The 16,689-nt window shown below is 49.3% G+C and overlaps 1 protein-coding gene across 2 annotated transcripts in view; it reads right to left on the reverse strand.

The window, feature by feature from the left end:
• Window positions 1-16,689, reverse strand: part of MYO1D (myosin ID) — a 156,174-nt gene that overhangs the window by 76,188 nt on the left and 63,297 nt on the right. For both annotated transcript variants that reach the window (XM_014884801.2, XM_088179641.1), the window contains exons 15-16: window positions 16,489-16,655; window positions 12,608-12,815 (exon numbers count right to left, since the gene is read on the reverse strand). In XM_014884801.2, coding sequence (XP_014740287.2) covers window positions 12,608-12,815; window positions 16,489-16,655 — 375 coding nt within the window. The remainder of the gene's footprint in view (window positions 1-12,607; window positions 12,816-16,488; window positions 16,656-16,689) is intronic.

A 16,689-nucleotide genomic window follows, 5' to 3' on the forward strand; every position in this document is an offset into this window, starting at 1 on the left:
ATATTCCTTATTTATTCCTTGAGGCCATCAGACAGAGAGGAGGCAGCACCCCCTGCACACGTGCTGTGCTCAGCAGTCACTGCTACCACACTCCATTACCACTGTGCTTTTAGCTCAGACCTGGTGCAGCTGCAGCCATGCCAAGGTCCTCAGAGCTGCTGGGAAGCTCAAGGCTCGAAGATTCCTGGCTAAACCAGACTTGCAGAAGGACTGAATTTCACCCAAAGTGTGTAAGGCTGGATGAAAGCTGGCATTTCCCTGTCTGAGGGCAGAGCAGGCTCTGAAATTCGGAATTTGACAGAATCACCAGCTAGGATCCAAAAACTGAGCATCCACAGAGTACTGGGGAAATTTTTTTAAAGAAAAGCAAAGAAGATTTGGATTACTTGAGATAGTTAAGCATAGACTGAAGAGGCATAAAATGTACCTGCAAGGGATGTATGAACGACAAACAAAATCAACTGGGCAAAACCCTCCTGACAACTTCTCATTTTTTAATTTAGTAAGAACAGAAATGAGAAACAAAGGGCTCCAGGCTGAAGTGAAACAGTCCTTAGGTGTTGCAGAGGTTCTCAAGAAAAGAACACACAGTAAATCCGTGTAAGCTGCTCAAGACTTTGCAGAGTTTCACTTCTGTCAGCTGTTCCCTGGACCATCTGAGACACAGAACAAGGTCTGGATTTTGTTTCCCTGGGCTGGAAGCAGACATGCTGTTGAGGGAAGTCTCTCACTGTGGTTACTTTATCCACCAGTCTGACATCCTTGGAACAAAGGCTGGAACAGATTGTCCCGATGTTGTATCAGCTGCATCACTGCAGAAATTGGCTTCCCAGCAAGAGGTGTCACAATTGTACAAACACTGGCCTCCCAAATCCAATTATCCAACCCAGCCATGCCCCTGGCTACACACACAGCAAACTAGTTTCTATTCTCCAATCAAGTTGTCATAACTGGAGAACCCCCTGCCAGGGAGGACCTTCCATGGCACCACCTCAAAGGTGAGGAAACAGTCAAAGGGAAGGACAAACTTCTCCCAGGGAATGGGGACAAATATTTTTAAAATTAACTGGTTTTCTTTTCCTCTGCAGGGCTCATTGCAGCTCAAAGCAGCCCCTCAGTAATGCTGAGCTGCCATGGTGATCTGGCTGCCTGATGGTGCCATGGAGCTTTCCAGAAACACAGAATGGTCAATCCTGGGGACAAGAGGAGGTGTCAAAGAAGGAAACTCCCTGTTGGGCAGGCACTTTGTGCAGCTGTGAGCAGCAGGACATAGGCTAGAAAAACAAGGATTACAGAATCTTGGAATCACAGGGTGGTTTGGATTGGAGGGATCTTAAAAATCATCCAGTTCCAGCCCTCTGCCTTGGACAACCTTCTACCATCTCAGGTGGCTCCAAGCCCCATCCAGCCTGGCCTTGGACACTTCCAGGGATCCAGGGGCAGCCACAGCTTCTCTGGGCACCCTGTGCCAATGCATTTCCAGAACAAGCAGTTCCAGAATGCTGGAGTGTTCCTGCCAACTTACACCTTTCTCAGGTTTGAATACTGGAAGAGCTCTACCCAATGCACCTTTTCAATTCTCCCCCACCTGCAGTTCATAACTCAAGAACATTGAGCCCTGTAAAATGAAACAAAACACAATTTCCAGAGGGAAGTTTACATGGCCTGTAACAGATTCTCCTCTTGCAAAGGTCCTGCTCTGTTGGGGGCCAAGGAGGACCAAACCCCAACAGAAGGATTTGTGCATCCAGGGTTCTGCCTCTCTCCTTGAGGCCTCTGCATCCAAGGTAAGATCCAAGGGATTTTCATGCCCAGTTGCAAAGGGATGCAGCAGATCATCCCTCTGAGACCTGACAGCCACAGGCACTTCATAATTCCCACTTCAATCCAGCCACATCCAGCCAGCTGGGGCCTTCAGGACTTGGATTTAGAGAGTCCTTACAGCCAGAGTAAGCCAGCCTGGGATAGCAGAGCCCTGTGTTATCCCTCCCACAGGCAAGAATAAATTCAAACTTCCCTCTCCCCCCTCCTGTGGCTTTCCCTGCTGGTTAACCTGATTTCCCATGGGAATGAGACTGAAGATCACCCTGTCCCCACCTGACCTCCTGAGATTGCCCTGACAGCTCACAAATCCTGAGCCAGCTCCCACCCAAGCTGACAGAGGAGCAGGAGCCTCCAAGAGGCAAAGTCCTTTATCTTTCAGGGAAAATCAGCCACAGGGCAGAAGGAGCCTGAAATCAGAGTGACATTGCTGGAACAGCTTCAGCTCCAGTTCCAGAGCCATCTGCCTCCCCAGATCCCAAATCCCAACCAGCACACACAGAGCCACCGACTGCCAGCCAAGCTCCACAGGCAGGGGAGCCCAGGAGGTTCTGGCAGCATTCCAGAGGGATGAGGAGCTGGAAATGTGTGTGGGGCATGAGGGAGGGGGTGGAGGATGCCATGGCTCCCAAAAGAACAGTTTGATGACAGTTTTCCAAGTGACCCCTCTGGAGCAGACTCCAAGGCAGTGGATTGAGGCATGGATCAGAGCCCAGCACAGGGACAGAGCAGGGGCAGAGGGACAGGACATGCAATGGATTGTCCCTGTCAGGAGAAACAGCAGGGGAGGGGAATAACCAGGGGCATGTGCTGATTCCTCAGTGTGAGCAGGCAGGGAAAGGCCCATGAGCAAACCACGGACACAAGAGCAGAAACATAATGATGATTATGTTGAAAATGGAAAGAAAATGAGTTTTTTGGCTTAAAAATCCCCCCAAAGAGCCCCATGAAACAAACAACAAACCAAACAACATTCCCCCATCCAGCCCCCACCCATGGTCTCTCCTCACTTCTTTCAATTCCTTTGCCTTCTCTATGCTTTGTCCTCCTAAAATTCAGGGGAGGAAAAACTAAGACAGCAATTGAAATCAGGACTAAAGGGCTAAGAAAGGGATAGCAAGAAAGGAAAAGGTGGGAAAAACAAAGTATGAACACAGCTCAAACTCCTCACCATTACAAAGAATATTTATTTCTACAGCTGCTCCCAGTGAGGAAGTTCCTTGCTGTTCTTTCTTCACTCTCCAGAGATTTCTACCAATTCCACAGCCATTTAAATGGGAGTTTCATAGAAACATCAGCCATGGAATCCCAAACCCCAGTTGGAAGGGACCTTGAAGCCCATCCAGTCCCACCTCTGCCATGGGCAGCTTCCAATATCCCAGGCTGTTCCAAGTCCCATCCAACCCAGCCTTGGACACTGGCAGGGATGGGGCAGCCACAGCTTTCCTGCAGTCCCTTTCATTCCCTCAGATAAGGCCATCTCAGAGGAAGTGACCCCTGGGGACACGAACAGCTCCAGACCAAGGGATCTCGTCCTGCTCAGCCCTGGGTTCAGTGATCCCAGCACTGCTCCTAGGGACCAGCCCCCAGTGCAGCAGCTGCTTTGGCAGCTTCTAAAACAGGGACTTGCAAAAACAGCATTCAGCCAAAGCAAGAGACACATCCCAGCTTAAGGGAAGCAGTGATTTTTTTTCTAAAGCATGTTTAATTCACGTGTTTTTTGATTAAAATTTAATAAATTAAAATTCAGATGAATGGCAGGGGAGATCTGAACACACCTTTAGAACCAGTTTAAAAACCTCACTGAGCTTCCAACAGAGTTTCTAAGATTAAAGAAACCTCACAGATCACATCCATCACCTCAGCAGAACATAAATCTTCCACACCAATCTGTGCTTTACAGCCTTGTCTGCAGGCTGTTCCATGCTCTGAATGTGCCATTAAAAAAAATGAGAAAAAAGAGAAGAAAGAAAGAAAGGAAAACAATTAACTGGGCCCTGCAGAGCACAGGGAAAGGCAGCAGAGCAGCCAGGGTGGGCCCAGGACGCAGTGATTGCCTTGCCTGTACATCTCCCATGGAAAAAGGGATAATCTAGATTTGACCTAGATGTGCAATCCCTGCAGAATCCCACCCAGCTCCCAATCCAAACACATGAGCGGGCAAACGAATGCATGCCCAGGATTCAGCAAACAAACCCAGCTCAGCTAAATTAAACCCCAGAGTTGTATTTTGGAGCAGTTCTGCAAGGCAACAAACCTTGGAAAACTCCTCCATTCCTGCTGCACCACAAACACCTCCTCCCACCAGGCTCCTTCAGCCCAGCCTGGACTGCTCCATGATCAATATTCCATGGTTTGCCCTCCAGGCAGCCCAACTGGTGAGAATCAAACAACCCCACAACTGAGGCAGGCACGAGGCTCCCTGCTCAGCTCTGAAGGCTCTCACACGGGCAGGGTTATTAAAGATTTATGTGCCAGAGCAGAGCAGCTGCACAAGCAGCAGCCATGGGGCCTCGGAGAAAAGCTTCCATCTTCAGTGATCCCAGTCCTGGCTGCTCCAAAGGGTCACCTCCTCACAGAGCAGGGCTGTGCTGGAGTGGTTCAGACCTCACTCAAACCCCACTTTGTGATCTGCCTTTTCCTACTTTGAGTAAATGTGTATCCCATAAAGGATTGAGACAAAGGGTTTAAATCACAGGCTCCCTGCTCTCCCAGATCACCTCAGACAGCAGCGAGGGGGAAGAGCTGCTGCATTTGCTAAGAGCTGTTTTCTCTTTTCATATAAGTCAGCTGAACAATGTTCATTCTATTGTTTTGCTTAATAGCAACAATATTCCACAGGATGGAAAGAGAGAAGGGTCCCACTCCACGATTACTTAGCTGGCACTAACAAGAGTGTGTCCAATAATGAACATAAAAATCACCAAAGGAGCCATGTGTGGGATGCAGCTCCTTCTGCAGCTCAGCCAGGGCTGCAGCAAACACCCCCCATGCTCTGGGACAGGGATGAGATTCCCAGCCCTGGGAAAGCTCCCAACCATTCCCCCACATGGAGCTGCTGCTCTTTGTGGTGTCCCATGGGCCTGACAGGGCACCACAATAATCCTTGCTGCACCCTGCAGAATTTCCTGCCTCTGGCAACACCAGGAATCACAAAATCTTCTGAAGGAGTCCACAGGGATCATCCAACCCTGCACAGACATCCCAAACACTCCTGGAGCTCTGGCAGCCTTGGGGCTGTGACCACTTCCCCTTCCAGGGAAGGAAAATGTGGTGGATTTTTTGCCTCAATGCCTTCACTGGAAGCAGACAGGGATGCTCCTGGCCCAGGGAAGGGGAGCAGCACAGGAGGAGCTGTGGCATCAGATCAGTCAGTGTTAGTGCAGGGGACAGAGCCAGCTCTTCCTCCTTCCCTCCACCTGGTCCTGGCAGCTCCCAGCCCCTGCTCCTCGGGAAGGAGCCACAGCTTCTCCTGACACAGCTCCTCCCTGCCAGGGGAAGGAGAAGATAACTTTATATCAACAGATTATGGGAACTGCCAAAGCTCCAGTGCCAGGGAAGCAGAGAAGTTTCCAATCACCAGAACAAAACTGCTGCCATCAAAAGGAGGCAGGAACATTCTCTCATCCCCTGAAAATTCAAGGGAGAGTTTTTCATGTTAAAGGTATTGAACTACAGGCCATTTCCTCACCTTCAGTGTTTAGTGCTGGTAAAGGCTGCAGGGACAACCAGAAGCACAGAACAACCTCCAAACATGGAGAAATTAAATTTCCTGGGACACTTCTCATGGGAAGAGAGGACTGAGAAGGGATGTGACAGATGTTCACAGAGGCATGGAATCACAGGATGTTTGGTTTAGAAGGGACCTGAAAGCCCACCCAGTGCCACCCCTGCCATGGGCAGTGACACCTTCCACTATCCCAGGTTGCTCCAAGGGCTGTCCCAGCCTGGCCTGGGACACTGCCAGGGATGCAGGGGCAGCCACTGCTGCTCTGGGCATGCTGTGCCAGGGCTCCCCGACCCTCACAGGGAGGATTTTTTTTCTAATGTCTGATAGAATTCTTCTCTCTTTCAGCTCAAAGCCATTCCCTCTTGTCCTGTCATTCCTGCTCTTGGAAAAAGACCCTTTCCAGCTTCACAGTGGGAGTGAAGCTGGAAGTCCCTCTCCAGCTCCCCTCTCCTTCACATCTTCCAGTCCTGAGTGAAATGCTGCCATGCTGGTGCAGGACTGGGCAGGTGTCACATGGAGCTGGTGCCTGCAGGGACCCAAGCACAGCCAGGTCCTCCCTGCAGTGTCCAGCTGAGCTTGCCAAAGGCAGCTGCAAAACCTGAAACCTGCTGGGACACATCTGCAGGGTCATGGAAAAGAGAAATCCAGGGGGGGGTTGTTGAATGGAAAAACCCATTTCCAGCTCATGTCATCCTGAATCCAAATATCCAGTGAGACTGAGGAAGGGTTCAGGAGAGTTGGTGCAGCCTGGCCCTGCTGCTGTCAAGGCACTGCCTGGTTGTCACTCTTGGAGACACAACCACGATGTTCATGGACCTTCCATTTGACAGCAGCTGCAGCAGCCTAAAACCTGCATGTACTGAGGGAAAAACCCTCACCCATCGAGGGAAAAATCCTACATCTATTGAGGGAAAAACCCTGCATCTATTTAGGGAAAAACCACACATGTATTGAGGGGAAAACCCTATATCTATTGGGGGAAAAACCCTCTATGTGTTGAGGGGAAAAAAGCCAAGCCAAAGATCTGTTGTGGGAGAAAAACCATCCCTACATCTGTTGATAGAAAAAACCCTACATCTATAGAGAGAGAAAACCAAACCCTACATCTCCTGAATGAAAACACCCCTGAGTGAAGCAGTTGAGTATTCAGCTCCATCTCTGGAGCTGTAGCAGCCCTGCTCTGGGGAGAGCTTTTCCAGAACAAAGCAAACACAGGGAAAACAACCACACAAAGACCTGGGAAATGTTACAGACACCACTAAGACATGCTCTGCTGCAGGGACAGCAGTGAGTCGTGGGGAAAAAGGAATGAAGCCCCCAGAATCACATCTGGGGTTGGAAGGGCCCTCTGGAGATCTTGCAGTCCAATCTCCCAGCACACTTCAGCAAACACAGATCAAGCACTGTACACTTGTTTGTCCCTCAAAGCCCCATAACGAGCACAAGTGACAAAATCCCTCCCAGAGACTGTGACTTATCCCTAAGTGTCCCACTGGGAATGAAGATCCACACAGAAATGTTACAGCTCCCCCTCATGTGGCCCTGGTATTTTTGCTATCCCCTGGAATGCAGATCTTTCCCAAGTTCAGGTCACTGACCCCTAATTGTGCTTTTTGCCCTTTTTTACACACTTTAAGGTAGGCTTAAAGACACCTTGAGGTGCAGCAGATCAGAATCTTTGAAAAGGTGGAAAACTCAGGCACAACCAAAGCTCATTCCCTCATTCCCATGATAACAATGGGGAAGCATCAGCAGCAGTGGCCGAATCTGCTCTTCCCGATTTTCCTGTGGTACACGTGGATGAGCATGGACAAAATTCCTCACCAACTGTGAAAGGCAGAGATAGAACCTGGAATGATTTACAAGATCAGAGCCACCAAAGGTTGGTTTAACCAACTCATCAGAGCACAAACATTCTCTTTGATGCTGGCAACAGGCTCAGGGAAGAGTTTGGAGTTTTCTTCGTGTGTTTTTTTTCTCCACCTGTATTGGAAATAATAAGCTAAGCTTTAAGGTGACTCCAAAAGCCATGAATCTCTAGGTGTCCAAGCTGGGACACCAGACCCTGGAACAGGCTGTTTCCCTGCTCTCCATTCTCTGCTGGACTGTATTTTACACAGTGCACACTCACAGCACCCTCCCTCCTCCCCTCTTGCTCAGCAATAATGGGATATTTACACTTGTTTAGGTTACAGAGTGTTTCCACAGCATTTCCTGGAACAGAAGGACATCAAGAAGGTATCCAGGTATCTCCAGGCACCTGCTACTAAAAGGGCAGGATCCAGCTCTCCTGCTTTTCCCCCACAGGCAAGTCCCCAGTTCTCACCAGCATGACCATTCCTCTAAAGGCAGCTGAGCTGCTGTGGGGCTCAACTGACAGAAAATTCCCTCTCTTATTTTGCTTTCTGGTAAGAGGCAAAGCATTTTTAAAATGCTTTGGCATTTTCTGGGGTGGGCAGGGTGGATTTTTTGCCTCAATGCCTTCACTGGAAGCAGACAGGGATGCTCCTGGCCCAGGGAAGGGGAGCAGCACAGGAGGAGCTGTGGCATCAGATCAGTCAGTGTTAGTGCAGGGGACAGAGCCAGCTCTTCCTCCTTCCCTCCACCTGGTCCTGGCAGCTCCCAGCCCCTGTTCCTCGGGAAGGAGCCACAGCTTCTCCTGACACAGCTCCTCCCTGCCAGAGCCTCTCCAGATCAAAGCCTGGCTCCAGAATACAAATCCACGTGTCATTATAGAGCTGCTCCCGCTGATAGCCAGCACGCACAAACTGCCTTGGGATGGACAAAGCCTGGAGTGCAGAGGCAAATCCACTGCATCCTTTTATCTGGGTCACTGGCCCAAGCCCCCCCTGGATTGCTTCTGTCCCTCCATAACCTGACAGGAAACACCTCCTGTGTCCACGGAGGAGCTTCCCCGTGTCCTGAGCTCCCAGGGCTCGTGGGGCTGGAGCAGAAGGTGAAACACAAACACGGAATGCTGACATGGAATGATGACACATCAGCCACGGCTCTGGGCTGCTCTCCCCGGGCTGGGGAATGTTGCCATGGTGATCCCGAGCCTCTGCGGAGCCCATCGGGGCTCCAGGGCCGTGCCGGGATGCCCAAGGACACCTCGGGATGGCCCGGCCATGTCCCAGGGCCGGCTCTGCCCCTCCCAGCCCCGCTGCCCCCGGGCTCCCCCCGCTGCCCTGGGCTGTGTCCCAGGAGGGGCCGGGTGGCACTCAAGGACATTCCTGCCGCCTCCGTGCCAGGCAGGAAGATTTCGGGAGCGATTTCCATCCGCAGCTGTGCCGGCCTGATAAAATGACACGGAAATAGTGCAGTAAATTATAGTGACAGCAGCCATCATCTGCACAGCCCGCACGTGCCGCCTGCCCGGGCTTTCTTCCCTGAACAAAGCTCTGCTCTGCACAGCTAATGAGCCTGTGGGAGCCTTTCCAAGGGCAGCAAAAGCAGCAGAGCTTCATGGCAGCTTTTTTTTTTTATTTTTATTTGCATGATTAACACTAGAGCTGCTCCATTTGCATTCAGGGTGACAATCACAGAGCTGGCAAGAGCACAGGTACAGCAAATAAACCCTAAAGCACCACATGAAGTGACCTCAGCTGGGGCTTCTGAGTGACCTTTTGGTGTGACATCCCTGCTGCCATATGGGGTTTGTGACACTGGACACAGCTCTCACTTGCTGAATTCTCCTGGAGCCAGCAAGTTGCCACGGTTAAATCACATCACATCTGCTCACTGACTACGTTGGGGCAGAAGGAAAATTACAGCCTGGAATCTCACTGACATTTTACCACGGAAAAAAAAAGGAGCGTGAAAGATAAATCTAAAGGTGAAGACATCCCAGACATGTGGAACAAAAGAAAGTAAAATTATCTATTTAAATTAGAAGTCACTTTTAATTCAATTTAACCAAATTCATAAGTACCATTAGACAAAGGCGGCAGCACTGTTTGAAGGGTTAAGGGTCACTGGATGATGAAACTCTCCAGATAATTACTGAGTCCCTTCTGGAAAGCTTCTGATTTGCAGGAGAGCAATAAGGCACAGAATACACATCATTAGAAAAAGAGCTGCTAAATGTGGATTCTTTCACTTACACTCATTCCTGTGCAGGGGAAAACACCCCTGGGCCCCAGGCTGGGATCAGCTGCTCTAAGGCTGCTCCTCACACCTGCCTCAGCTTGTGTCACACAAGTGCCCACTGTCACAACACCACATTTCATCTCCTCTTGTCTTTCCCTTTTTCTAAATTCAAATTTGAGGAACTCCAGTGTAACAGAAGGCTCAGTTATTTAAAAGAAAACCAGATCCTTCTAGATGTGCTCACAGTTTGCATCCATCAGCCTTTGATGCTCACAGGCAAAACTACAGAAGGAAAAAATAGAGCAAGAATTAAATTTTCTTGTGAGTTGTTAATGAACAATTGAAAGCAAGTTGAGAACAGAAATGACAGGCAAAATTGCCTTGATGCTTTCAGAGCTCAGAGAAGGCCTCATCAGATCCCTGCTCTGGTTTGATTTGTGATTGTTTTGACTGTACCTTTTCCAGCACTGCCCGACTCCACCGGCCCCATCTGTCGGCAGCAGAGCACGGGAGGGACCCAGCCAGGGCTGGGAGCAGAGTTAACAAGAAACAAGAGAAACACTGAAAATGGAGACAAAGCCAAGCTTTTTCCAGGTAGATTTAACATTGTACAAGGTCTCTAATCCATACCTATAGATACCAGCTCAACACCTGCTCTTTAGCTGATGGGCTGTTTAATAAGCATTTAATGATTCATTGAGTGTTTCTTGGTTTAGTTGCAAGTTCCAGGACTCTGAAAAGCTTCTCTGCATCCCCTTGCCAGCATTTGAGAGTCTTCAGGTTGAAGAACCTCCGGTGAGTGAAAGCAGTGAGGGTTCAGCTACAGGAAAGGAGCTCTAGGAGGACATCCAGATTTCTCCAGAGTCCTCAGTACCTTGAGCACTGAAGAAGGAGTTTGTCTTTTCCCCACAAATTCTTTATGAGGTTAGAACTCCCTGAAGATATCTCAGAGAAAAACAACAAAAAGATGCCTCCATGTCCTGCTTCAGTCTTCAGGCAGATTCATGTTGGTCCCTCCCCACCCCAGGGAGAGCAGGACACAGGGCAGGTTTGTGAAGCCAAGGACAACGTGCACCAGCATTTTAATTTCTATCACTTTTGCCGACTGTGGCAACCAGGAAACCCCCAGAAGCACCACAGTTATTCTCCACCTGATGCTACACAAACCCACTGCAGCAAAACCCTTCATGGAGCAATGGAGTTGATCCATTACACCTAAGCAGGTATTTACCTTCCAGGGGCAAAAAAATCCTTTGCCTTGCTGTCTTTAATGCTGAGTCCACTCCAGATCCCAGCCCAGGCAATATAATTCTGGCAGCAAACTCACAAAACTGACAAGTTGCTGTTACAATTGTGCCTCTCACTGGATTTATCTGAAGGAGGAGCCTGGAGCTCACCCAGCCATGATCTGCTCCCACAGCAACACAGCCCGGGGCTCTCAAATTATTCTCCAGTAGCTGCACCTTGCAATTTCCAAAAAGGTCACCCCTCCACTGCTCCCTGGTTTAATATGAAAGCTGGAGTCACCTGGGAGCAAGCAGTCCCCCCTCAGCTTCATTCCACAAGGAGCTCATTAGCTCAACCCCCAAAGAGACTCTGGGTTGGAGCTGTGGCCCTGTGACCTCGCTGAAAGCACCGAGGTGGCTCCAGGCAGGAAATTCCTCCCCAGAACCCCTGGTGAGCACGGGGGAAGCACAGCTAAGATCCAGGAACATCTCCCAGGGGACATGGGGGCCCCACAGATTAGCCCCAGGCCAGCCCAAGAGAATAAGCCAGATGGAGCTTCTGGAAAAGTGCTCCCCTTTCCAAGGAAGGAAAGCAGGAGAAGATGTTGAGTAGTCCAGGAAGCTCAGCAGCAGGACATGCTTAGAACAGGGAACAAAACTGAACCACAAAGCTCAGAGAAAGGCAGGGCCTGCATCCTCCACAGCCTGAGCTTGCCCTTTCCAGAAAAACTCACTGCACACAAAAGGTGCGGAATTCCCTACTAAAGAAAAACCATTCAGCACAACAAATACCAAGAGACCAACCCTGGACTCCATGCCTTCTGCTCCCATACTGCTCAGACTGGTTGAGTTTCCAGGAAGGGAATCCCACTCAATGAAATGTGAGTGTCCCACAGAACTCAGAGCTTCCAGGGGGGATCTTCTCCTTCAGGCTCTTCTCCATTCAATCCACCAGGTTTGGAGAGTTTGTGCAAACCTGTGTTCCCTGCAGAGCTTTTGCTCTGTCAAGTTTTTACACCCATCTGTCAGCAGTTTCTATTTGTGAGGGACAGCAATGGGTTCAGAGGGTCTGTTCTTTCCCAGGTTCCAAGAATTTCACAGAAGATATGCATTTCAAAAAGCTCGTTTTTAAAAGTCTTGAACTAATCCACTTTGCCTGACAGGGCAGAGTCAGCCCCACCATTTCTGCTCTTTGCCAGACAGATCTTGCTCAGTTTTCAGCAAGTGCTAACACCAGAGAATCTCGGGACAGTTTGTGTTAAAAGGAATCTGAGAGCTCCCCCAGTCCCATCCCTTGCCATGAGCAGGGACATCTTCCACTTGACTTCTCCACTTGACCCCATCCAGCCTGGCCTTGGACACTCCCAGGGATAGGGGAGCCACAGCTTCTCTGGGCATCCTGTGCCACGGTGTGGTGGGACTGGGCTTTAAGGTCCCTCCTGATCCAAACCAGCCTGGAAATCTGTGACTCCACATTTCAGCCATAAAAGTCCCTCAAGCTCCCAGGCATCCTCCTTCCACTGAGAAAAGAGCAAGTTTTTAAACAGTTATAAAAAACTTTTTAGGTGCAACAGCTCCCAGCACATCAAGGCTACAGAAAGCATCATGGAAAGAGCCCTGAAAATATCCAGCAGTGACCAAACTGCAGAAGTGTGGAATCTGTGCAGCCACAGAGCCAGAAAGGAGAGCAAGGGCAGTTTAAAGAACTTGAGCTGAGTTCCTGAGGCAGTGGGAGCTTTACCTTCTGCAGGAAGAGGACGATCCTGACGAGCATCTTGGCATGCAGCTCCTCCAGGGTGAACAGAGTCCGGGGCGTGCGGATGAACAGCTTGGTCTTGCCGTAGGCCACGTCGTGCTGGAAGCCGTGGCACTCGATGAGCTTCCTCACAGCATCCTTGTCTGAGGGCAGGTCATGGTTGGGCCAAGTGAATTCAGAGATCATCTTGTACCTGGAATGAAAAGGTACAATTTACAAATGTGAACTTGCCACCAGGGTGGTCGAGGAGGCCAAACTTCAACTGGTTTTAGAAAAAATGATCAACTAAATTGTAATAAAACTGAGTATAGATGGAAGAGTCTGAAGATGTCCTCTGTAGGAATTATGATCCTCAAAATAAAAGGAAAATGGCTGAAGGAGATGCATGATTTTGTGAGATGCTGCAAAATAATATTGGGAGGAGCTCAATTCATAAGCACTGAATTGATGCAAGGGGACAAACTCAGCATTGGCCTCCTGCAGATTTGTCTGTTCCATTTTTCACATCTTCAGTATCCAATTTTAATTTTTATTTATTTGCTTGGGTTTTGTTTGTTTTGGGTTTTTTTTTGTAAGGAAGGAAAACTTTTTGTTCATATTCTGCATGAGAAGCCACCTGCAACCAATTGCTTTGTCAGAAAACCTGGATTTACAAACTCTGCAAAAAATTTTTTCTCATTCATCACTTTGGGAGTAATTTCTAACAAACTCTGTCACTTCCCCCTGCAGCAGAGCTCTGGCTGCCCCAGTCTGTGCAAACACTGCCTGTAACTGTGGGTCAGCCATTCCTCCCATCCTCACTCCCCAAACTCCATTTTCCACTACAGAGAAATGCTGGAACTAAGATATCTACAAATCAAACACGAAGTACCAGGATCAGCCCGAGCTCTGTAAGATTTACCAGCCCAGGAAATGCTGATTATGGGAACAGGCTTTTGCAAAAAGCAACAATGAATTTTCTGCATAAGATTTCTGGATATAATAAGATCTGTAATAGACGTTTTCCCTGGAATGGAGCCCGCAGCCTGTTCTAAATAAAACAAGCACTCAGCGAGCTCAGCCACTTCACACTTCAAAGTTCCCAGCCAAGGCAGGCATCAATCTCAATGCTTCAGACACTCCCAGCTCTCAGTTACACTTGAACACCTCACAGTCCCCCTTTTGCTGGGAGCAGCACCGCAGGAGGCTCGGAACAGCCTCCAAGAGCCTGAATGGAAACGTCCCCAGCGCTCATTCATCACCTGAGCCTTTGGAATGAACTGTGGAAGGATGGGGGAATGGAGGGGCACACTGTGCCCAAGCAGGGAACACCATCCCTGGGGGTTACAGGGATCTCATGATAAATAAACAGCCTAAAAACCTCCCTTCAGACTCCCAGCAGAAGATTAGCACGTGCTGGCAGAAGCATTCCTGCTCTCACACACACGGACACACGAGACATCAATGCTGCACACTGGATTCTTCTCCCTGTTCTCAGCAGGAAAATGTTCCTGCAATAATTCACCCACTGAAAAATCTCTCACCTCGAGACACTTAATGTTAGGAAAAAGAAAATATAAAAGAACAAAGCAGTGGCAGTGCAACCCCCTGAGCTGGGAACAAGGCTATGGATCAGGCTGGATGCAGGCTATGGATCAGGATGGGATCCAGGTGATGGATCAGGCTGGGAACAAAGCTATGGATCAGGATAGGATCCAGGTTATGGATCAGGTTCAGATCCAGGCTATGAGCCAAGCCTGCCCCACCAAGGAGCTCAGGAGAGAAGGGATGTCAGAGCACTGAAACCCTGCCCCAGATGTTAAACCCTCCTGCTCCTTCCCACAGGCATTAAAGACACCCCAGTGCCCATGGCTCCCATCCCTCCCAGCTACAGCAGGTGCAATATCCCAGCTGTCTGCCTATTCCTGCTGTCCCCACACGTGTCACACAATGCCACCAACTCCTTCCCCACAGCACAGGGCATGGCCTGGATGCCACAGCCACTCACAGTCCTGGCCTGGTGCTAATTATAACCAGCCAGAGTCTGGAATAAACCTGCTCCCTGACACCACAGCCCTGCCCCTCTCCTGCCTGCGGATCCCCGCAGCCTCCAAGGTCACTGAGACATGGAACACTCCCCTCCAAACACCTTTGTTCCTCCTTCCCCTCTGTACCTCCCCGTGGAAACACCCAGCAGGGATAAGGCTGCTCCTGGAGTTAACATTTCCCAGTCCAGCTCTCCTAAGAAGCAAGATTTCTGCAAGCCACTAAATGGTGACGTTTTCTGAATATTTAATAACAATATTGGGTGTGCAGCTGCAGCTGGGCCTCACTGTCCCTTCCCAGCCTGCTGTTCACAGCTCTCAGTGTTGATTCTATGCTATGTTTGGCATGGCCTGGGATAGGCATATGGGTGACTCTGTGTGGAAAGGGTTGGATTACATTCACAAACCCCTTCCTGAAACCCAATCAGCTTTTTTTTTGATGGTAATTTATATATTAAACCAAGAGAATGCACCCCATCTGTTTAAGTGCCATGTGTGTCACCCAACTGGACAATTCTCTGACCACAGGAAGGGACAACTTCTCCTGGTCCAACAGAAAATACTTCAAATTGGAAAGGGCAGCCTGGCTTGCACAGAGCTCAAAGGAAGGTTTTCTTTATCCAAGGAAAGCTTGAGAAAGACATTTATAATGGTCTTAACTGTGCTTCACTTCATTCCCTATTGAGAGAGAGGAGATACCAACTACCTTACAGGATTTAGGGGTAAATATCAACAAACTCTTCTCCTACAGAAAGAGAAGTTATTTTTCTGGCTTTCTTTTTCTCCTTTAAAGCCATTACAGCCCAGGCTTGGAGCAACACCACACACACAAACAGTGTCTGATCCCTCACTCTGGATGTCCCACTGCAGGGCTGGGCAGGTCTCCTGCTCCAGCAGCCCAAAAGCTGAAGCAGTTGCCATGTGCTGATTTGGTTTCCTGGCTGCAAACACTGTGGGGCTGGAGCTCAGGGGAGCTCATCAAACATTCATTAAAAACAAAGCAGCTGTTTATATTAATAGTGATTACACAAATCTTAAGAGTAAATTGTAATGAATTCCACATATGAGGTGAAAATACACTCTATCCACTGCAGAATGGTTCAGGAAACTGATTCCCAGCGCTGCAGACTGGATTTAGGAAGCCATATCCTTTCATTCCACCTTGGGTATTATGATATATCCAGGCAAATCTCCACTGTGAACAGCAAAACATCTTTCACCAGCACTTTGTTTCTAACTCATGACATTCCACCTGCTTGGATAGTTTAATTTTTTTCTATTCTCACAGGCCTTTTCTCACCTGATTCAATAACAGAATAAAAACTCCACTGTTCCATCAGAGCAGGGTTGAACTTGCAGGACCCACGTTAATTTAGTGAAGCCATAAGATAAATTTCAATCTAAAACGTGTCATTTGTCACAAGTCTGGTAGGAATTAAGAGGGCAAGAAGAATCAAAACCACATTTAATGAGGTCATGAAACCATCCCCCCTTTTCAGACGTCCAGTTTTAAAGTCCAGGGGTTTTTCCCACACAATGTCACCGTGAAACATCACATGCTCCCCCAGACACACTATGTCTTGCTGCAACAATTAGACAATTCAGAGAGAAAACACAAGTTAATTAGCTCAGGTTTTAGGGCGATCCTTGGGGGAAGCTCCTCATTCCACATTCCTGCTTCAGAGTAACACAGCCAGTGCGTTTCAGCAGACAACGAGCCGAGCATGAGCAGCACAAGCACCTCAGCACAGCTGAACCAGAGCAGCCACGGTCCAGTGGGATGTGTTTCAGCTCATCCAGAAGCTGATTTGAAGGAGCTGGGCAGTGCCTGGCAGCCCTCACCTGTGCAGGAATTTCTCGTAGGTCTGGCGGTAGGCGAAGCCGGCGCGGCGCACGCGCACGTTCTCCAGCAGCCCCAGGTACTCGACCTGGTGCCGGCACCGCTCCTCATCGAACACCTGCGGTGACTTCTTGTCGTTGGGCTTGATGCAGCGCACGTAGTAGGGCTCCTGGGGACAGAGCACAGCAGTGTCACCCCTGCAG

Source organism: Sturnus vulgaris, chromosome 27 (genome assembly GCF_052056855.1).
Source record: "Sturnus vulgaris isolate bStuVul1 chromosome 27, bStuVul1.hap1, whole genome shotgun sequence".
NCBI classification, from domain to species: Eukaryota; Metazoa; Chordata; class Aves; order Passeriformes; family Sturnidae; genus Sturnus; species Sturnus vulgaris.